The 20,698-nt window shown below is 40.2% G+C and overlaps 1 protein-coding gene across 4 annotated transcripts in view; it reads left to right on the forward strand.

The window, feature by feature from the left end:
• Window positions 1-20,698, forward strand: part of CTNNA2 (catenin alpha 2) — a 485,320-nt gene that overhangs the window by 91,915 nt on the left and 372,707 nt on the right. For all 4 annotated transcript variants that reach the window (XM_050338724.1, XM_050338725.1, XM_050338727.1 and 1 more), the window contains exons 3-4: window positions 2,022-2,217; window positions 19,358-19,524. In XM_050338724.1, coding sequence (XP_050194681.1) covers window positions 2,022-2,217; window positions 19,358-19,524 — 363 coding nt within the window. The remainder of the gene's footprint in view (window positions 1-2,021; window positions 2,218-19,357; window positions 19,525-20,698) is intronic.

Below are 20,698 nucleotides of genomic sequence, written 5' to 3' on the forward strand. Positions count from 1 at the left end.
TCACCTCCCTTGACCTGCTGGCTGGGCTTTTGGTGCCTGCCAGGGTACAGCTGGATTTCTGGGTTATAAACTCACGTTGCCAGGACATATCTAATTTTTCGTCCACCAGTATCCCCAAGCCCTTCTCCAAAGGGCTGCTCTCAATGCTTTCACCACCCAATCTGTACTCAAAAGGTGATAACAAGGCATCTGTGCTTTGTGAGGGATCAGTGAGAAACCACAAGGATTAGCAGTGTAATTAAAAAAAAGGCATATTGATATTTTCCTCAAAGCTTGTCAATGTATGTATATTTTTTCATGTGGTTATGGAAAATCTTGACTACCTAATGCTAGTCAAGCACATGATTAGGGAAGAGAAGGCAGGGGGAGAATAACAACTCTTAAACCTCTAGCCCACCCATTTCAGAAATCTGTAGGGAAGACAGTTCAATTCACAGAGCCAGGAATGTTCTTCTCTGAGCTGGAGCTGCTGACTGGGGATTAATTTGATGAGTGTGTGATTCAGCTCTGTCCCCTTTCACTTCAGGCATCCCTGCCCACACATGACCTCTGCCATAGGGAAATCCATGCTAATAGAATTTTCTGCTTTTAGCAAAGGCATCCTCACCTTCCTTTTGTGCTGCTGGAGCTGTGTAAGGAAGCCTTAATTCAGGATGGGACTGAACTATTAATTAGTGAAGTTCTGTTTTTCCAACAGAGATCTGTGCTAGGACTGTGTGTGAAGCTTCTTTAATAAAATAAGAGAGCAAGGCTCCCCAGTGTGATCACAAAGCCTGGATCATTGTAGGGTTGCCAAATGAGCTTATGGTAATTATCAAGTGATACATTTGATCAGTGTACAGAGTTTTGGGTGAGGCCTGCATCAGTTAGTTACAGAAGCTGACAGAGACATTCTGTCCTTTGTACCAGTAGAGGTGGGGTAAGATATTTAAAATAAACCAGTTGGCTTTAAAACCCTGCCAGAAAACTGAGTTATGCTAATAAGATATTAGGTTTGGGTTTTGGTTTTTTTTTCCCATTTTTTGGTGCAATTTTTATGAAGCTGTAGGTCGTTAGCTTTTTAAAAATGGGAAAATAGCTAGCATACCATGGGTTTTTTTGTCACTGGTACCAGAAGATTCCTCTTCCTCATTCTTACAGTGAATGTGTGGCTTAGCACACCAGTACATCACTTCTGCTTTGTGTCCTGGGTAGGGAGAATTGTATCCCTGAGCACTGTGGATCCATTGCTGTTTTTTCATGCATTTAGCACCCAATGGTATCCAGTTCAGTGCTGCTGTTTTACAGAGGGCAGCCTTTCAGTGCTGGAGTCCTGCAAGATTCCTTCTTGCTCCAGCAAAGAGCTGTGGTACCCCCCGTGCTGTGCTGTTAAGCTTTGTGGTTAGAGCTTCTAATCAGTTTACTTGCAGCTCAGTGAGGAATTCCTTTAGGAAGCAGATTTTCCTTCTGTTTAAATCCTGACAGGATCATGTCACTGTCTGCTGCGTTCTTACCCCAAAATATTAGGAATACAGCAAAGCAACACTTACCCAGAGAGCTTGAACCTGCATAATCTTTGCAGCAGGAGCTCTTCACACCTCAACGCCTGGAAAGCAGCCACGATGTTCTTGTCACCATTTCCACGTCCCTGGCGGTGCTTATCTCAAGGGACAGTTGATTTCTGAGTGGTTTCTGCCCCCTGCGTGTTCTGTGTCCATTTTAGCAGCTTATTCATCTCTAAAAAATGAAAAACAGTGACAAAAACAATGCTTTAGCACCACTGTCCAGCTCTACCTGCTTCTTATATTTTTCTTTTTGCTGCTTGACCGTGATTTGCTCAGCGCAGACTAAAGAGAGGTTGAAGAGAAAACCCTTTTTTGAGGGACGTGCTACTGGATCTCGTACTTTAAATTTTATTTACTCAATACATGTGACCACTACACCCTTCCAGGGAAAACAGTGGTGTTAGTGGATCAGGTGATCCTCCCTGGAGCCGGACAATCGCTCAGACTGACCAAAACTTTGTTTTTCTTGCCCAAAAGGTAACAACACTCGTGAACACGAGCAATAAGGGACCGTCTGGCAAAAAGAAAGGGCGCTCTAAGAAGGCCCATGTTTTGGCTGCCTCGGTGGAACAGGCCACTCAGAACTTCTTGGAGAAAGGAGATCAAATTGCCAAGGAGAGCCAGGATCTCAAGGAGGAGCTGGTCGCTGCTGTGGAGGATGTTCGAAAACAAGGTATGTGGGACAAAAGGCTTGGAGGGAGAGCAGCTTCCTTTGGTGCTTTTCAAGATTTCTTTTGGAACAAAGGTGTCAGATGCTTTGATAATATAATTAAAATTATGTCCCATATATAAATATAGATATATAAACCCTTATGGTAAGTATTAAGTACCTTTAAAACCTTAATGAATAGGAGCAAGTATAAACAACATTCTGACTTTGCTAAAACAATACGTTTGTTCTGGTTTTTTCTTTTCTAGCTGTTCTGTCACCACACAGTGACCTCAAATATAACTTAGCAGCCAGGCTGTCCAGTGCCAAAGCTTGTTGTTTCGTTTTCAGCTTGGTTTTTAGTCTGCTCTGTGGCAAAATGACACGTTTTTTCGCTTGGCTGAATCTGAGCAGTGGTTTAAAGCCCGTGGGTGCAAATGTAGAATTAGGATTTTGGCATCCTAACAATTATCAACCAAATAGTGCTCCAGTGCAGAAGTACTTTTTGGTTTCAAGTGTATACTGAAATCTGAAAATAGAAAGCTAATAGCAATATTAAAAAAAAATTATTTTCTGGGTGTGGGTGAAAAGATAAATGAATATCCATGAAATCATGGATATCCTCTGACAATTTTCCCTCAAAAGGGAAAATGAGTATCAGATGCTTTCAAATTTACCTGTGTGGTAGGAGAACAAGGTGTTTTCAATACATGCCCATAACAGAACATTTAGTTTTTGTTCACTTTGATTCTAATTATCTTTATTGCAGCAGAATTAAGTACCTTTCAGGTTTATGCCATGGTAAATCCCATAATATAAAGATACCATCTGCCAGTAACATCAGCCCTGGATTTTAGAACAAGACTGACAAACCTCCAACAGGGATTTCAAAAGGAGTCTAAAGGACTTGGGCATAAAATACTGGTTTTCAGTGAGTTAGTCCCCCAAAAGTCATATTTATGTTTTTTTCAGCTTGTGAAAATTGGACTGAAGTGATCATTTGAGCAGGCAGGGTTAAAATTTTGTGTACAGAAGCACTAATTAGTGAATATTCCAGTTTGTTCTGTCCTGAGGCTGTTTCTTCCTCCTCTCCACTGTGTGTATATTTGGGTTTACTGTTTTCCTCTTCCTCTGTGGTTTGGGTTGTTTTAAATATTCAGTTGCCAGTACATCAGAATAAGTTGAGTACTTGCTGTATACTCTATGTACAATGATATTTCAATATTCTAGGGGGGGTTGTTGGTTTATTTTTTGGGGTGGGTTTTTATTATTGTGATGGTGGGGTTTTGTTTGGTTTTTTTCACGTAGAATTTCAGTGCTGATGCCTGGCTGTTCTGGCATTAATTTTCACTCGTACACTACTTCAGTTTCCTGTTGCTTGCATTACTTGTTTTGTGTTATGCCAGATTCTAGTTCAGCATCTTCAGTGCTGACACCAGTGCCCGTGTTCTCTCTGAATTTATAGCACTCCCTTTGGGTCTGTGCTGCTGACTCAGCCTCTCCCAAGGAGCCTCCTACTGAGTCATCAGCCTAAATTGTTGCACAGTCTGTTAACTAGACCGAATTTCTGAGTTTTTAATTGGCAACAAGGCTTTTATTCTCTTTGGTTTTTAATCTATATTTTAGAAAATGCGAGACACAGAGAGGAAAAAAAAAAAAAGACCTTAAACAGAGCAGTACAGACATTCATCTTGTGTCAACACTGCAGGCTGGGGAAAAAGCCTGTCAGAAAAGTGGAGCAGCTTTTTTTTTGGAGGTGTGTTCAACATGATCCTGTAGCTCGGAGAGCAGGAGGCACCAAACCCCATCATCAACAGCCACGAGCCGCAGAAACGGGACCGGCCCTGGTGGGACGGGAAACCACACGTTTGGCTCGGTGACATAAAGAGCTGGATTAATGAACTGGGGCTGTGTTCTGCTGGCTGATTTCCTGGCAGGGTTCCAGCTGGGATAATTAACATCCTCCACCTAAAAAATGTCTGCAGCAGTCGCAGCTGGCTCTGGGGTGCTCCTCGTTTCCTGCCCTGCGCTGCTGTTGCTGTTCTGTTCCCTTCCAACCCAAACCATTCCATGATTTTATGACCACGAACCCTGAAACTGCAAAGCCTGTGAAGTGGAGGAAAGTAAAGAAGAACTCATAGGAATAAAAGGTACAATACACACTACACTCAACAGTGTAGGTGTCTTAATGCAACTGGTCTTTTATTGATCGTTAGAGAAGAAGAAAATTCCCTGGGGAGGAGAAATTCAGGTTCTGATTGACACAAAAATCTATCAAGAACTGCAGGTCCGTCGGGCTCAGGTCTGATTAAATTTATTAAGAGACAGTCTGGGATGCTGCAGAAAGCAAGGCAAGGAAATACATTGTATTCATGTAAATTTATTCTATCAGTTAAATGACTTTGCCAGTGTCTATTTGTAGGTATGTGCTAGTGACTGCCTGCTTTTAATGTAATTTTCCTGGAAGTTTTCTGGCATATGGCTGAAACATCCATTAAAAACATGATTTAGTCCAGCAGCTGGTGGTTGTGTTTTAAATTTTTTTTTTTTTTGCTTTTCAAGCACAGTCAACACGACTTCACACCATAATTTGAAATGTATACTTCAATCAAGGGACAGAAAGTAGCTCTAAATGTTTTCTGTGTTTGAAGACAGTGTAGAGTTGAGATAGGCTTAATTTTTTGTTCATGCAGATTTATGCACATTGTAGAGAAAGAATATGACCCATGCACTCTGTGAGTATCTGTGAGCTTGAAAGTGTGGAGGGACATCTGAGACACAAAACTTTCTTGGCATTTTTTTTCTCTGTGATGGAGCACACTAAAAATAATATTTTTAGTGCCTCGATGATTTTAGTTACCTAGTTTTGAAAACTTTTTAAAGGATGTTTTTAAAATAAATCCTGTGAAAGGCCTTCTTCCTTACTTCTTCCCTCCTGTCTTCTTCAGTGACCTTGGGAGAAAAGCAGGGAATCTGCACCTCTCAGGTGGTGGGAGCAGACTCCAAAATACACACATGAGAGGGGCTGGTTGTTATTAGAATGATTTTTATTGCTATTTAAAGTCCATTGTGATTTCAATGACAGCACTATGACATGGAGAGAGGCACATTCTGCACGGAGACTTGTAATGCCATGTGCGTGCACTTAAAACTGTCTCCGTTTTGGGATACACAGCATTTTTTGAGGCTGAAAACATCACCCCAGGTCAGGCAGTTTGCATTTTAGGAGACCTTTCCTGGTTGTACCATTTTCTTTCAGTCAGACATTGTTGGACCAACAGTTCCTTCCCAAACCCCCGTCCTCGCAGTGCCGCGTTATCCCAAACCTTTAACACTCGCTGCCTGGAGGTCTTGGCTTTCCTGACTGAAGAATAAAACCCCTGCTGGGATTTTGCCTTCCTTAAAACTTTTCCACTCTTTTTAGAATCTCTTTAGGCTTTTGGTTTCTGCCCTGTAATTAATTAAATTTTCTCTTTTAACTGCATTAAAAAGCTGCAGCCACCTCTGTTTCCCAAGGAGTCTCTGTTGCTCTCCTCTATACTCCTTTCCCTCCTTTCTCCTCCTTGTCTTTGCTACCTTCATATCATTAGATACTCACTTTGTCTTCCTTGTGACTCAGAATTTCCTTGAAGTTCTGGAATCTTCGGTCTCACATTCCTTGTTAACCCCTCTCACTTCTGTCTCCTCATACCCTTGTCCTGTCTTCACATGAGGTCCTTCTTGTCTCTCATGTTCAGTCGTGGTTTTGAAATGCAAAGTAGAAAATATAAATGCCAACAAAATGTCTTTCCCTTGTTGTTTCCCCCCTACACTTCACAAACTTAGTGTACCTTGTTTGTTTTCCTTGTTTTCTCTACCAGCAGATCCCACTCCTCTCTGAGTCCTTCCCTGACCCTGGGAACCTCCTTCACACTTCTGTTAGCCCATCTTTCTGATCCTACTTAGTTTTGTCTATTCTGTCCCTTCTCCCACTAGATTTTCTTTCTTTACCTTGTATACATTTAAGTCCAGGGTATGAACATCTTCTTACATAGCATGTTATGCCTTCAGATCTACTTTTCCTGGGAGAGTCATCTACCACACACAGGCTTTCCAGGATTTACCCAATCTGTTCTCTCTGCTGTCCTTTTGACTTGTGAAAAAAAAAACAAAACAGATTTGTACCATTAGTATCTAAAAGCTTTCCTGGAATAGTTTGGGTTTAACACTTAAAATACAAATAATCCATTCCTCTGCGGTTCATTTGGTTAATAAGAATTCAGCTAATGGCTGTGGTTTGCCCTCTCTGTCTCTCTGCTACTCCTGCAGCATTTTTCCTAGTTTATAAAATATATAGAAGTCAAATTACCTCATGAGGGTGTTTCTGTAGAAGCCATTAAAAGGCTTGTAAAAATACAACTCTCACTTGAGGTGGGAAAGGAAGAAGTTCTTTTTATAGAGAAAGCAAATGATGAGGTATTGTCTGATTTCTGCATATTTCCAACTCTGAGTCCCCGTGACTGGATTCAAACCAAAGGGTTGATCTGCAGCTGAAGATTTGTGAAGGCATCTCCCACTGTAATAACTGAGCACTGATTATTTCAGGGATTTTTGACACTTTTTTTCTGACTCCTTCTGGCTGATTGTTCTTCCCAAAGTCTGAGCTGAATGAAAGAACTGTAAGATACTGGGGTTGAATCTAGCAAGTATGAAGGAGCAATAATGGATGCCTTAAAAATAATCAAAAAGAATCTGATACTAATATTTTATCACTTAGATTTTGTCTGCATGACCTTGGCTGTTGTTTCTTACCTGGGTTAGGCGCTGGAGAAATCTGGAGAATCTAGAGGTTTTTTTTCCTCTAGAATAATTTTTAGGGAAAAAACCCATATATTTTCGCTTCAGTGTTTGTTCTCCCTATGTTTATTTATAAAACTTATCACTGAATTATAGGAGAACTTTGCTTTTGTTTTGCTAATAGAAGTTAATGTCTGCTGGTTCTTGGTAGAGGAAAGTGTGTGTGTGTGTGTAGAAAGAAACTACTGGAAAGCAGTTATTTGAGACAAGCTAGAATTCTGAAAGATGAAGTGAGGCTTGTGGTCGGTCCTGCCTGATGGGGGAGCGATTTTTGGTCTGCACTTTGAAAGAACCAGTGTGTACAATAAGATATTCTCTTTCTTTTCTGAAGTGATTTAAAGCACTTGTGATGAGAGAGCAGGTGGTGTGGAGCATCTCAAAGGGCTGCTGCACAGATAAGTAGTGTCAGGGGTTCCCAAAGCCAGCAGTGAGTCTGCTGCAGCTCCCATGGCCCCAGTTCCAAGCAGTAAAGAGACTGATCGTATATTCCCAGCAAGCAATGCACACACACACATGCACAGCTCAATATATACATTTATTTTTATATATATATATGTATATATTTGTATATATATGTATATATACATGACTGACCACACACTGAGAACTCATGGGCACTGATTTTGTGAGACACAGGAACTGTTTGCCCAAAAAGGTGGTGGATGCTCCATCAGGGTCTGAACAACCTGGTCTAGTTGAAGATGTCCCTGCTCACTGCAGGTCCCTTCTAACCCAAACCTCTCCATCTTTCTGTGAAGCAGCTGAATGTCTGTAAGTGTAAAATACCCATATTTGTACGGATAATGTAGATCCTTTCAGTAGATGGGTTTAGCTTCTCACTCTGTTCCACAGCTGACCCCTGGATCCTGGTCTCCCCAAATGCCCCACTCCCAAAAACACACCCACCCCCACGAGCACATGGAAGCAGATGTTTGAGTTGAGCTCCACGTGCCATGGTCTGTCCAGCAGCTGGGGATCAGGAATCCGGCCAGACAACTGCACTGACCAGCAATCTGTTCACACACAGCTGGTCCCTTTCATCCTCTTCTGCCTCCACTTTTCTGTGCTTGCTCCTCCCCAAATCATCTCAGTCCTTCCTTTTACCCACTTTTGGTTCCTCCTCTAAACATCCCATTACAGGTTTTGTGCAGTCCTAAAATGTTCTTCCCCTGCATCATCCCATAATGAGTGCTGTATCCTTAAGGAGGCAGCTAAAAATAGAGAAAAATGGAATGCATACATAGAGGTGTCCCTGCCCATGGCAGGGCATTGGAACTAGGTGGTCCTTAAGGTCCCTTCCAATCCAAAGCATTCCATGATTTTCTGATTTTCCATACACGTGGTTTAGGCTGTTGTGGAGGTCTTGAATTGATGAAGATATTGGTTCTTGCCAAAGCCAACTGTGCTTACTGTCTGCACCGTTTCCAAAAGATTTACTTCTGTTCCAGCCTTGGCTGGAGCTTTTCTAACATTCATTTCACTTTTTAATATTTTGTTTAAGCTCATGTGAGTTTAAATTTATGAAAGTGACTCATGTCTCTGAGGTATGTTTGTTATAAAGGGTAGTTGGTGTTTGATATATTGCCTAAACTTGACAGGTTGAGGCAGATTTTACAAAAGCAGTGATGTATGTTTGAAAAAAAATGATATAAATTAATATATTTGGTGATTTTTCTATTTTTTATACTATATTTATTTATATTGTCTTTCTTGAAGATTTTATTACTGTGGTGGCTTTATATCAGGGAATAATAAATTTGCTTTAAAATGTCAACTTCTGACAGTTGTCAAAAATTATGTTGTACTTTAAATTGCAAGTTACAGAAATAGCGTGTCTTCCAGAAATGTCTGAGTTCTAAACTCAGATCCTCAAATTACTACTTTTTTTTTTTCTTTTTTAGAAGCAATATTGCTGTTAAGAAAGGTTTTATTTAAGAAAGGATTTCAGAAATGCAGCACAGTTTAAAAAAAACCCCAAACTTCTCAAGGGATTGTAACTAGGCCATATTTTGCAGTAAATATTTAACTGCACCTCCCCATCCCAGAGCAGTATTAGTATGCATGAAATTTCTGAATTCAGGTCAAATTTGGAAAATAGTTTCACTCTGATTTAAATAAGAAATAAAATAAAGCAGGGTCTTACGAATTGGAAGAGGCACCACAGGCAGTTGTCTTCCCCTCTTCTGTCTTCCAGCAGGAATTCCAAAAACTGGGTAGGCTTGATCCACAGTGAGTAATCCCCAACAGCATTTAATGTGCATCCTTTTCAATTAAGTTTTGAGGTAACCACGAGCAACATCTGCAGGAGGATTTCCAGGCATTCATGGAATGTGTATTGAAGTGCCTTCTCTGCGTAATTCGATGCTGAGATTTGAATTGAAGGCTCTGACCCCTCAGAGGAACAGTCACAGTGAAACTTTTAGGCATCTCAGCCTCTGCTTTTGAAGCTGTTCTGATTTCTGTGCTGGTGAAACATCATCTGGATCCCAGCTGAGTGCTGGAAATGAAATCACTGTCCATTCATTGGGTAGAAATTCTGAGCTGAAATTATTTTTCTTCAATGCAACGTTAAAATAAAAAAAAGAATAAGAATAAGAAAAGGAAAAGTTTGATTCATCCTTTGAAGTGGAAAATGGGTTATTTTAGTCCAACAGATCAGGAGTATTTGGAAGGAGATTCCTTTTTGCTTGGCAGTGAAGTGACCTCAGATGACCCTGTGTGGGTGTCCCCTGAAACTTCCATCACCAGTGAGGGCGGTTTTTACCAGAGCAAAGGTGCTGAGAGTGTCACCTGCTGTCTGATGCAGTGATGGATAGAGAAGCTGGTGGGAGATCTGGAGCAGTTCAGAGACTTTGTCTCGGATGTTTAAATTGGGAAGGCATTTTCCAAAGGGAGAAAGTCAAGGAGATGGGCTTGAGATTTTGGTCATTGCGTCACGTTTCAGTCACACTGAAATCAGAACGTGCTGAGTTGGAAGGGACCCACGAGGATTTTCAGTCTTTCGTAAACTTAGTGGGAAATTTCAAGTGGTATTGAGATGATTACACACAAAAATGTGGTTACTAACAAAGTCAAAATATATCCGAGTAAGTTTTGTAAAAGGAAGTGGTAAAATATCTTTTCAGTTCAACAAAGGGAGGTTTTCTGTGGTCAGAATGGAATAGCAAATACTGCTGTGGTTCATCTCAGATGGGGGCACCTTGGGTTCTGATCCATGGTACCAAGATTACCTGTGCTTACTTTCAAGGGGGAATGGCCTTAAGGTGAAGGAGGACAGGTTAGATTTAAACATTAGGAAGAAATTCTTCCCTGTGAGGATGGCGAGTCCTTGGAGCACTACACTTTTATCTGGGAGTCTTCCTTGCCCCCTCCTCTGCCCTCCCATTTGCCTACAGTAGGTTTTGTTCTGTGTTCCTACTTCAGGCTGCATTTTTTTGTGGCGCTCATCCAACTTCAAAAGCCGCATAAGAGCTTCATTCTCCCGTACAGATTAGGCTTTAATTTTGGATATGGTTTCGGAAAGTGGCAGTCGATGGGAGAAGTATTAAAAGTGACAGCATGAAAATTTGAAATACGCCTCCTAATATCTGAATCCTAAAAGATGCTTAGTCAATACATGAAAGGCTTTAATTTATTGCCTTTCCATTTACCATTTGGAACACGTCTGTGTCTGAAGTACATTTTTCACACACTACAAAGGGCAGTAATACTTTGCAGAGTGAGAGAATACAGAATGTTATAATCAAATAGCAGTCACTGCTTTCCTCTGAGAAGTGTCAAATTACTGTATTCTGATCTCCAGCTATCTTGTTCTCTCTGTTTTAATCCCTTTATCAAAGAAAAATTATTTTTAAACTTGAGATCTGCAAGGTATTCCGGCTGCTGTTTGTATATGAAAACGGGAAAAGGAGCCTGTTCTGAGGTGCCCATGGAATGTAGAATTATTTTTATATCTACTAAAAATGAAAATCTAGGCTCTCCACTGATTTGGATTTGGGATGTTTGCAAATCTCGTTCGTCCATAATTGTTCCAATTGACTTTCAGAGCTGTGCTTGGCTTTCTTTTTCTTTCTTTCTCTCTTTTTTTTTTTTGGGGTGTTTTACTTATAGATATATCACCCCTACTGCCTTTCACCTGCTTCTTCTGGATTTTGTGGTTTTAAATTACTCTTAATTTTATTTATTTAAGACTGGTCGGCACGGGCAGAGAGTTTGGCTGGAACTCAGGGAAAAGAGGGGAGTTTATGACCTTTGTGAGAAAGGGGCAGGCAGTTCAGGAGGGCTGCAAGGATGTTTTGAGGTCATGCACGGGGAAAATTAGAAGGGCCAGAGCCCAGCTAGAAATTAACCTGGATACTGCTATAAAAAAAAACAACAATAAAGGTCTTTTTTATAAAGACATTAGCAACAGGAGAGGGGGCCTTCACTGTGCTCCCCATCCCTGTCCTTCAGCTCAGGGATGGGTACCTGGAGGACAGCTGGTCTTACTGGGGGAGACTGAGGCAAAGAAGGCATGAAGTGCCTCAACCTTTTCCTCACCCTTTGTGACTCTGTTTCCCCCTGCACCAGTAAGGGATGGAGATCATGGAATCACAGAAAGGGGTGGGTTGGAAGGGACCTTGAAGGTCATCTGGGTTCCAACACCTCCCACTAGACCAAGTTTCTCAGAGCCACATCCAGCCCTGATTCTCCTCAGCCTTCCTTCATGCCCGGGTACATCTGGAAAGGACAGTCCTAATGATCAACCATAATTTTCTCTATTACCTATAAAGGCTTTCCCTAATAATAATTTCTTTCTGTTCTCGTTAAAAATCTAATGATAATCATATCTTTTTAAGAACCTTTTATTGTGCATAACATATTGGTCATATTCCTGTGTGGTGGTGGTGGGCCATGGAACAGCTTCGTGTTTTGGCCCCTGCACTGGAATGTAAATGCACAGCATGAAGCTCAGATATCTCATTATCTCTCTGCACAGAAGCTCTTGCAGCTTTTAAACATTCAAACAATGCCTATAATTAATAAGAGATTAATTAATAAGGGGCTCTTATATTAACACGTGTGTGTCAATACATGTATGTGGACTCCCAGTGAAACTGGCAATAAAGTTTTTAGGTTACTAAAAATCTTTCCAAGTCAAGATTTGATGAAAAATTGCTATAGTCATCAAAAATTAATTTTTCAATGTAATTTCCAATTTTGGAAGGATTAAATCAGTTTTCATGTAGGCTGGTGGTTCGAGCATGATTTCAGAAATCCGTGGCATGTTCTTTTGTGGTGTAAAAATAACTGCACTGAGGTCTCAAATGTAAGTTATCACACACAGTGTGTGCAGATTGTGTGAGCAAATAGTGGAAATGAAATAACTTAATCCTTTAAAAGTGCTATTTTACCTTCTATCTCTTGCTCCATGTAAACCTGCAAATGCTCTCCTTGTATTCTTGGTTGTCTTTCTCACATCTTTTTTTTAACATCTATGCCATAGACATTTCCTGGGCTGATGACCCTCCCTGGTCTGCTTTTCACTTTTCTTATTCTCTCTCATATTGGAGTATCTTTTCCCATTTTTGCATTTAAGTTTTTCCTGCTGTTCTTTTTCTGTCTTGGCCACGACCCCCTAAATTTTTCTACATGACTGTGCCTGTTCTCTTAATCCCTTTAAAAAGGAAGGGCCCTTTATTTACTTTTAGCCATGTTTGCTCCCCAGATTTTTAACAGTGATGTTAAGAATGTGCCATATTTCAGGATTTACCCATTTCCTTTGTCTTGGGCTCATCAGAACAGGGTGATCAACAGCCAGGAATAGCTCTTGACATATTAATCCAGATTGCAGTGGGGCTTGGAAATGTGCTCTGCTGCTCTTACTGCTTCTGTCAAGGCATTCAGAGACAGGCTCTAAGTGTAAGCAAAAGCATAATTTAGCAGGGGTACAAAATTGACCCTTAAAACAACTAGAGAACTGATAATCCACTGGGTTGATCAATCTCATCATCAACCCTTCCCACAAACTTATTATTCCCATTTTTGCAACCTGCTGCTCCCTCTGTTTTCACAGATCATTGGGATTTTTTTTTTTATTTTAAATTTTATTATGAAAATGCATCTTGATGGAAAATATCAACCCTTTGAACTGAAGTTTATCTCAAAAAAATATCAATTTCAACTAAACTCTTCATTGGGCATTTTTTATTAGTGTGATAATAGAGAGTGATGGTACTGATTCTAATTATGATTTTGAGTTAAGTTCACAGTGCCTTAGGCATAGATAGAATATATCCTGGAGTTTGCTTGGCTCTACTGTATTTGTCAGCCTCTTCAGGCCCCAGAATGATGGAATCTGAATGCCACACTTGTTTCCTTGGAGCGCTTCTGTAAGAAAATTGTGCATGCTTTTCAAATGTTCTTCCTTTCGATACCTAGTACTGTTCAATCGGATTTATTAATCACAATTTTCTTTATGTGAATGAATTGTTGTGCAGAAACCAATTAAATGATTAAATTCAAGGCTTTAATCACTGGGGCTCACAGATTTTTCTCTGTCAGTTACATTCATTTCAGTCCTGTTTTACGGTAATGATTTAAATAAATTTACCATGCACAGTTTGCCAAAATATTGGCAACTTTTCCTAACACTTTTTTCACTGTAGAGTCCTGTTTAGGTGATGAACTATTCTAATAATTTTAAATGTTCTTGTTGCAGTTCTGCAGCTACCACAGAGTAGCTGAGAGCTGCAGACAAAGTGGGATTAAAATGTTAATGCATACTCACATCCCAAACAATTTACTTTTGAATTGAAATTAAATTTATGTTTTATTGTACTTAAGTGCATCGTTGATGTTTCAAATGCACCATTAATCTGGCTATTAATTAGAAAAGTTCTTTCTAAAATGTAACGTTTGTGGAATAGTTGTCTTTGATTGTCATAGGTATGTGTTCTAAATGTCTTTAAGTTCTATATTAAGTATCTTAAAGTTTTGTATTCCTGCTATTTTACCTTCCCTTAGGAAAGAATTAGTTAATTAAAATGACATATTTTAATGGTGTAGGAAGTGAATGAATCTAAAATACATATTAGATTTAAGGATATCCATTGTGCTTTAAAATGCAGAGTGACTCATCTTCCATGGCTCCATCTAAAAGTCAAATGTGAAGTGCATCAAATTTAAGTGAACCAGATCATCTGTACAATCAGTTCCAGAGAGAAACAGCTCCAGTAGCTGGAATGTGATGGGAAAAGATCAGGCTCCATCAGAGATGGCCTTTTCTGGCCTTGAAATGCATTAATGTGATGAGAACAGTGGTCGTTCTCCCACGGAGGGAGAACCAAATCCCAGCTGCAAGTGAAAGGGGAAGTGGGTTTAGGGGATATGGCAGTAAAGATGCAGAAGAAAAGTATCAGGGAAAAGGAAGGTGAAGATTTAACAGCCATTGGTGTGAAGCTTTTGGAATTCTGATTAGAATTTTTCATGTATATTTATTAACTGTATAGGATGAAAATACAAAATTACTTCCCACATTTTAACAATGTCAAATATGGGTTAATATTGAAATGAAATGTTTTCAGTTATGAGAATGGATTTTGAAGTGGTGTAAACAAAACATGTTGTTTTAAGAGATGGGGTAAACAATAATATGATTATTAGGGTAGGAGGAATATACACAGTGGGAAACCAACCATCCCAGACCAGATTTAGTTCATTATTCCCAAGCCAGAAACTTGACTGTTGACATGTGAACTCACCTGCTCTGGTGAGTTTCTAGACAAGTCCAAACGGCATAAAATTGGAGATCTTTGCATCCTGAAGAGTTTGCTTTTGTTTGCTTGAATAACGAGGCAGCATCCATGAAGGAAGGACTAAAAACCTGCTTGTATTTTAATATGCCCTATTAGCAATTATGGGTTATTCAGATCTTTCATATCATCATTTAGTATCATCACCACTGTTCAGTATGGAATGTGCAACTCAGTTTGTGACTATATATTATTATAATTTAGAATGTCTTCGTAACAATGCTTTTGCTCTAATTACAAGGAGAGCTCCCTAAAATACTTTAATTAGATCATGGATCAGTTGTCACACCTTTTTAATCTTGGACACGTAGAACAAAAACCAAAATCTGAAAGATTGATTAATTAGACCACAGCTTTATTAATTTCTTCCATCTGAGAACTTCTCAGGAGTGGTGTATCCAATCAATTTGTCATTGTTCCACTAATTATTTCCAGGTGTTAGGAGTGTTGTCAGCATCCCCTGCTGATGAGAGCTGTTCTCTGGATTGCTGCTTTGTGCCTGTCTTCTATCTCTATTTTAATAAACACTTCAAGGCTTTGGAAAAATGACATTTCCTCTGTGTATTAACCATTAAAAAACCTCAGTTCATTCTTTGCTTTATGGGTAGATGTTTACTTTTAAGTCTGCTCATGATTCCCAACGTTCCAGTAGCCTTTTATTGGTGTCCTTTGCGATCAGCTGTTGATTTTTTGAAAGCAGCTTTTAAACTTGTAGGACACGAGTTACCTCACCCAGATTAGCAGGTGACCTTTATGTGCATGGGATTCTGGTTAAACACATGGAAAGACATCTTTACTTACTGTTCTATGAGTGCCCAAATTCAATATCCAGAATAAAACAACGTTTTATTTTGCAAATCTGAAGGAAAAGTGGATTTTTTTTTTTTTTTTTGAGAATCGAGTCTAAAAGACTCCATTTCTAGGTACTGTAACTTTATTATTAGAAAGTGACTGTTACTAAATCTCCTCTTGCATTCCCCCTCAAGGAAGAAGAGAGAGTAGGTCCCCAGTTAAATCCCCTCAGGGCAGAGGAAGCGGTTTGATGACGATGCTGGGAGATGGCAGCTGTAGGTTTTGCACTGTTAGTTTTTTTGTGATTGGTGGTTTTTAATGAATGGGTAGAGATTTTTTTGTTGGCTTTTGTTTTAACTTGGGTGTTTTTTTGGTTTTATTTTGTTCCCTTAAGATCAGTGTTACTTTCATGGCTAACAGGGCCTTTCTCCACTGAATGTTCTAGGCTTTCTAAAATCCCTTTTCAATCACTTTCTAACGGGGAAGGTTTGGGTTGGATATTAGGAAAGGGTTCTTCCCCCAGAGGGTGGTTGGGCACTGGAGCAGGCTCCCCAGGGCAGTGGTCACAGCCCCAAGCCTGGCAGAGCTCAGGAAGCGTTTGGACAACATGGTGTGACTCTTGGGGACGGTCCTGTGCAGAGCCAGGGGTTGGGCTCAGTGATCCCTACAGGTCCTTTCCAACCCGGGATATTCTGTGACTCTGTGAAGGATTTCTCGTGGCTGCAGATGGTATGTCCTAGAAAACGGCAGTTCTTGCCATTTCTACTCCAAAACCAGAATTGTTTCATGGGTGCTGCTGGAATGATTATTGGAATGGATATTCTGTGCAATTAGAGGGGACCGAAATACTGCTTTTAATCTGTCAGGGCTCATCACAAAAATGCACAAAGCAAAGGAGGGACAATGGGAATAAGAGTGGAAGAAGAACTCTTAGTGAAATTGAAGGACAAATGGGGCATGAGAAGAAATGGATATAAATTATCTATAAATACAGGCAGCGTGGCATTAAAGTGCCTCTAATGGAAAGAACCTGTCAGGTTCTGGAGTTCATTTTGGAATCACTTTCCTCCTTCACGTAGGATTAATTGGGGTTAAATGTCTGAGCTGTTTCTAAGATGGAAGCCTGATAAGTTTTTGAGTGTAGCTATTATCATATTAAGACTATTATTAATTATATTATGACATGACTGACTGCAGTGGCAGGGAAGCAGACCTGATGACTTCAGATGTCTGTGTTTCTTGCGCCGACCTAATTTTCTCCGAAAGTAATTTAATATAGATTACAGAGCAACTTGAAATGAATTTGGAAAGAAATGGATCACTCAATGGAGGGTTGGCTTTTTCCAGATAAAAAGGTTCCTCTGAAAAAATAATTGGGCCAACTGAAGCTCCAGCATTACCTTTAGTCTAACAGTGGGTTGATACCATTGCTGTACAAGGATTAAAATATGTTAATTGGCACCGAGACAGACGAGCTTCCTCCCTATAACCACCAGTTTTCTAGGCTATTGGATTTTAAATTATGAACTACTAGATCTTTATAAGTTTTAAACAACCTCCTGTGAACTTCTATATTAATACTTTTTTAATTTGCTTATTTGATTATTATGTCCATTTAATACTTTTTACTTTTTTTTTTTTTTTTAAGATTTATTTCATATAACTTGAGGCATTCTGGGGTTATATAAGTAATCCAGCTTTTTTTAACTGTTTTTTTTTTTTTTTTTTACTCTCCTTACATTTTCCTGCTGTCTCCCAGTGTTGATTTTCAAATTTTTTTCCTTGGATAGTCCAGCCTAAGAAGATAATTTTCCTGCTTGCTTTCCTGGTGCCATTGACCACTTACCAAATATTATTTCCTTCTTCCATATTTCACCATAAATACTTATCCAAATTTACAGACTGGTAATTTGGCAGAAAATGGTAAAATCTCTCCAGTACCAAAATGGAAGTTATTTTGCAGGCGTCTGATCCCAAAATCCAAATCTTGCTTTGGCTGCCGTTGCATCTTGGATATACCTAAAATTCGCTACTTTCACATACTAAAGTTTTGTTTCTGGATGCTTAGAATCACTTCCACCTCATCTGAATCCAACTTAGGGCTTAAATAAGGAAAGCCCTGCTGGGATTTCAGGCAGCTGTGGGTATCCCCTTGGGGTCAATCAGCTCGATGTGCTCTGAGAGTGCAAATTGGAGCCAACTTTCTGGACAAAGCTGTGATAATTGGTTTCCTTCAGTAAATAACCAAAGGGAAGATAATGCCTTCCCAATTGTTAAACTGGTTAGATGAATCCAGTCATCCACTGGGATCAAATTCCCTGGGTTAGGAAACTCACATCTAACTCTTGTTCAGCTGTTGGACTCTCAGCTGTTCTGTGGTTTCTCTCAGCCTTTCCTTCTACATGAAATATTTTGAGTCACTGATTAAAAAAAACAAACCATACAAAAAACCCAACAACAAAAATTAATTCCCTATTTTTAGCAGACTCTCAGCCAGGGCTTATTGGTATTTTTTTTTTAATAACTGTTTGATTTGAAGCACGTGTATCTTTGTATATGGGTCTTTTCGGCCTCAGAGTTCCTCACTCCTGGTTTCAGGGATTTTTGGCACAGAGGTGAAATGCATGGGAAGGCAGGGACAGCAAACTGTGTTCTTCCTTCTCTGCAGAAACTTGTTTCTCTTCAGAGAGCAGGTACCCAGAGCTTTGACTCTGTGATGCTTGAGCAGTGTAACATTTAACCATGTTTAGAAACTTGTTTAGTTTTCTTTGTCTGACAACGATTTTTTGTTCATTGTCTCTGAAGAAATCCTTTGAGAGTTTTGCCAGCGTTTTGGAAAGCTAAGAAGGGTGTGTAGCCTTAGAGATGTGCTATTTGAATTTTTCTACTGAAATTGTATATTATCAGCTTATCATCCAAGATACACTGCACACAAATTATAATATGAGCATGCAGTCCTAATGGTAAATGTAATAAGGAAAAGAGTTCTGATGGGAATTATTCACTGTGGCTGTCTTAAGTCTCTCCCCCACTATTTGCATTGTCTTATGGGAAGTTGTGCCATCTGGGGTTTTTTTGAATGTTCTTATAATGGTCTTAAAAGCAATGTAAATATGCTTTGATTTCACATTAGCAGTACTTTCTCTCTGAGTTTCTGCACTGGAGACAAACAGGATTCATTTTATTTTCAGTAATAGCAAAGTTTGGGTAAACGTGAAATCTCATTGGGTTAAGATAAAATCTGTGATGACAAACTGGGAGAGTTGGGGTTGTTCAGCCTGGAGAAGAGAAGGCTTTGGGAAGACCTAATTGCAGCTTTCCAGTACCTGAAGGGGCTCCCAGAGAGCTGGAGAGGGACTTTGGACAAAGGCTGGGAGTGACAGGACAAGGGGAAATGGCTTCAAACTGCCAGAGGACAGGGTTAGATGGGATATTGGGAAGGAATTCTTGTCTGTGAAGGTGGTCAGGTCCTGGCACAGGTTACCCAGAGGAGCTGTGTCTGCCCCATCCCTGCAAGTGTCCAAGGCCAGGCTGGACAGGGCTGGGAGCAACCTGGGCTAGTGGAAGGTGTCCCTGCCCATGGCAGGGGGTGGGACTGGATGGTCTTTACTGTCCAACCCATGATTTTTTTTCCTAACATCACTTACTTTATTTAGTGAGCTGTTTATACTTTCTGGAAAAAAACAAAAACAAGCCACAAGGCTCAAAGCTAATTAATTTACGGCGTGTGTTTTCATTTCCAGGAGAAACCATGCGAATTGCCTCCTCGGAGTTCGCCGACGACCCCTGCTCCTCGGTGAAGAGGGGCACCATGGTGAGGGCAGCCCGGGCCCTGCTCTCCGCCGTCACCCGCCTGCTCATCCTGGCTGACATGGCTGATGTCATGAGGCTCCTCTCGCATCTGAAAATTGTAGGCAGTCCTCCACCTTCTCTGCTGGGTTTGCATGCTTTGGGTGTAGAAAAATAGGGAATAAATCAGTTATGAATGTAAATGTCCACATTTCTTGCTCTTCACTGTTTTTTCTGCAAGTGCTGGTAAGAGGCAGGTCATAACACGTTTCTATATTAGTCTCATTCATTTTCTAATTTTGCAGGCATTAGTATTTGGAGACTTGAAACAAAATTTGTCAGATACCTTCCCTGACTGGACTAATTTGGGTGTGAAGTGAACAGGGGCGTGTACTCACCTCACATCTTCTCCCAGTGGTTACTCTCTCAGTACTTGTCAAGCATTGCTATCTTGTGGCAGACTTTAGGTACTATAGTTATCCTCCTTTTTTTTTTCTCTGCTTGACTTCTATGTCAAAAGATTGAATGTTCCATTTGAAATGAGACAGTACTACAAGTTATAATCAGTCATTCGAGAGGAAAAATAGAATAAAGAGTAATTAAACATTGCCAGATCATTTGTGACAGGTTTGTATTTACTTTTGGCCGCCACCATTCCCGTTTTTATACAGGAGTATTAAAACACTATTAAGTTGAAACTGGAAAAAAATTTTTTTCCCCAGCTGTTGGAGTATTACACTTTTACGGCATAAACAAATCAACAAACCCCTCTGAAACAAAAGAAGACGGTGTAGAAAATCACATACAGGATATTTAAAACCTGCGGAGCTGCCTGTGCGAGTTCAGCAGAGGAGACGGGGAGTTGCTTCTTTTAACAGATTCAGCTGCACAGCGATTCACGTTCTGGAAAAACAGTGAGAGCCCTTCAGCTTTGCAGACTGTGCAGATAACCTGAACAGTTGGAAAAACAGTTCCCACAAGGAAATAGACCGATTTTTCGGCACAGGTTCCAGTGAGCTCTGCTCTGACGGGCAAAGCGCTGCTCCCGTCGCTGTCAGCACGTGGCCCTGGCTCTGTGCAGTGTAAGCAGGGTCTCTCTCAAATATGCTTTTAGGTTTTCCTTGCTGAAATGCTCCACGCAGCTCTAACTCAAGTGGTCTTTTTCCTAGTAAGGCTAACACTTGGAATATCGTAAACAACGGGGGTTTTTTTTTTCCCCTGAACGTTATGTTGAAAAGTTGCATTCCAGCTCTTTCGCAGGCGATGAGGAATATTGTTCTCACATCCGAGATTTG

This window comes from Myiozetetes cayanensis, unplaced genomic scaffold, assembly GCF_022539395.1.
Source record: "Myiozetetes cayanensis isolate MyiCay16 unplaced genomic scaffold, myiCay2020 scf7, whole genome shotgun sequence".
In the NCBI taxonomy this organism is placed as follows: domain Eukaryota; kingdom Metazoa; phylum Chordata; class Aves; order Passeriformes; family Tyrannidae; genus Myiozetetes; species Myiozetetes cayanensis.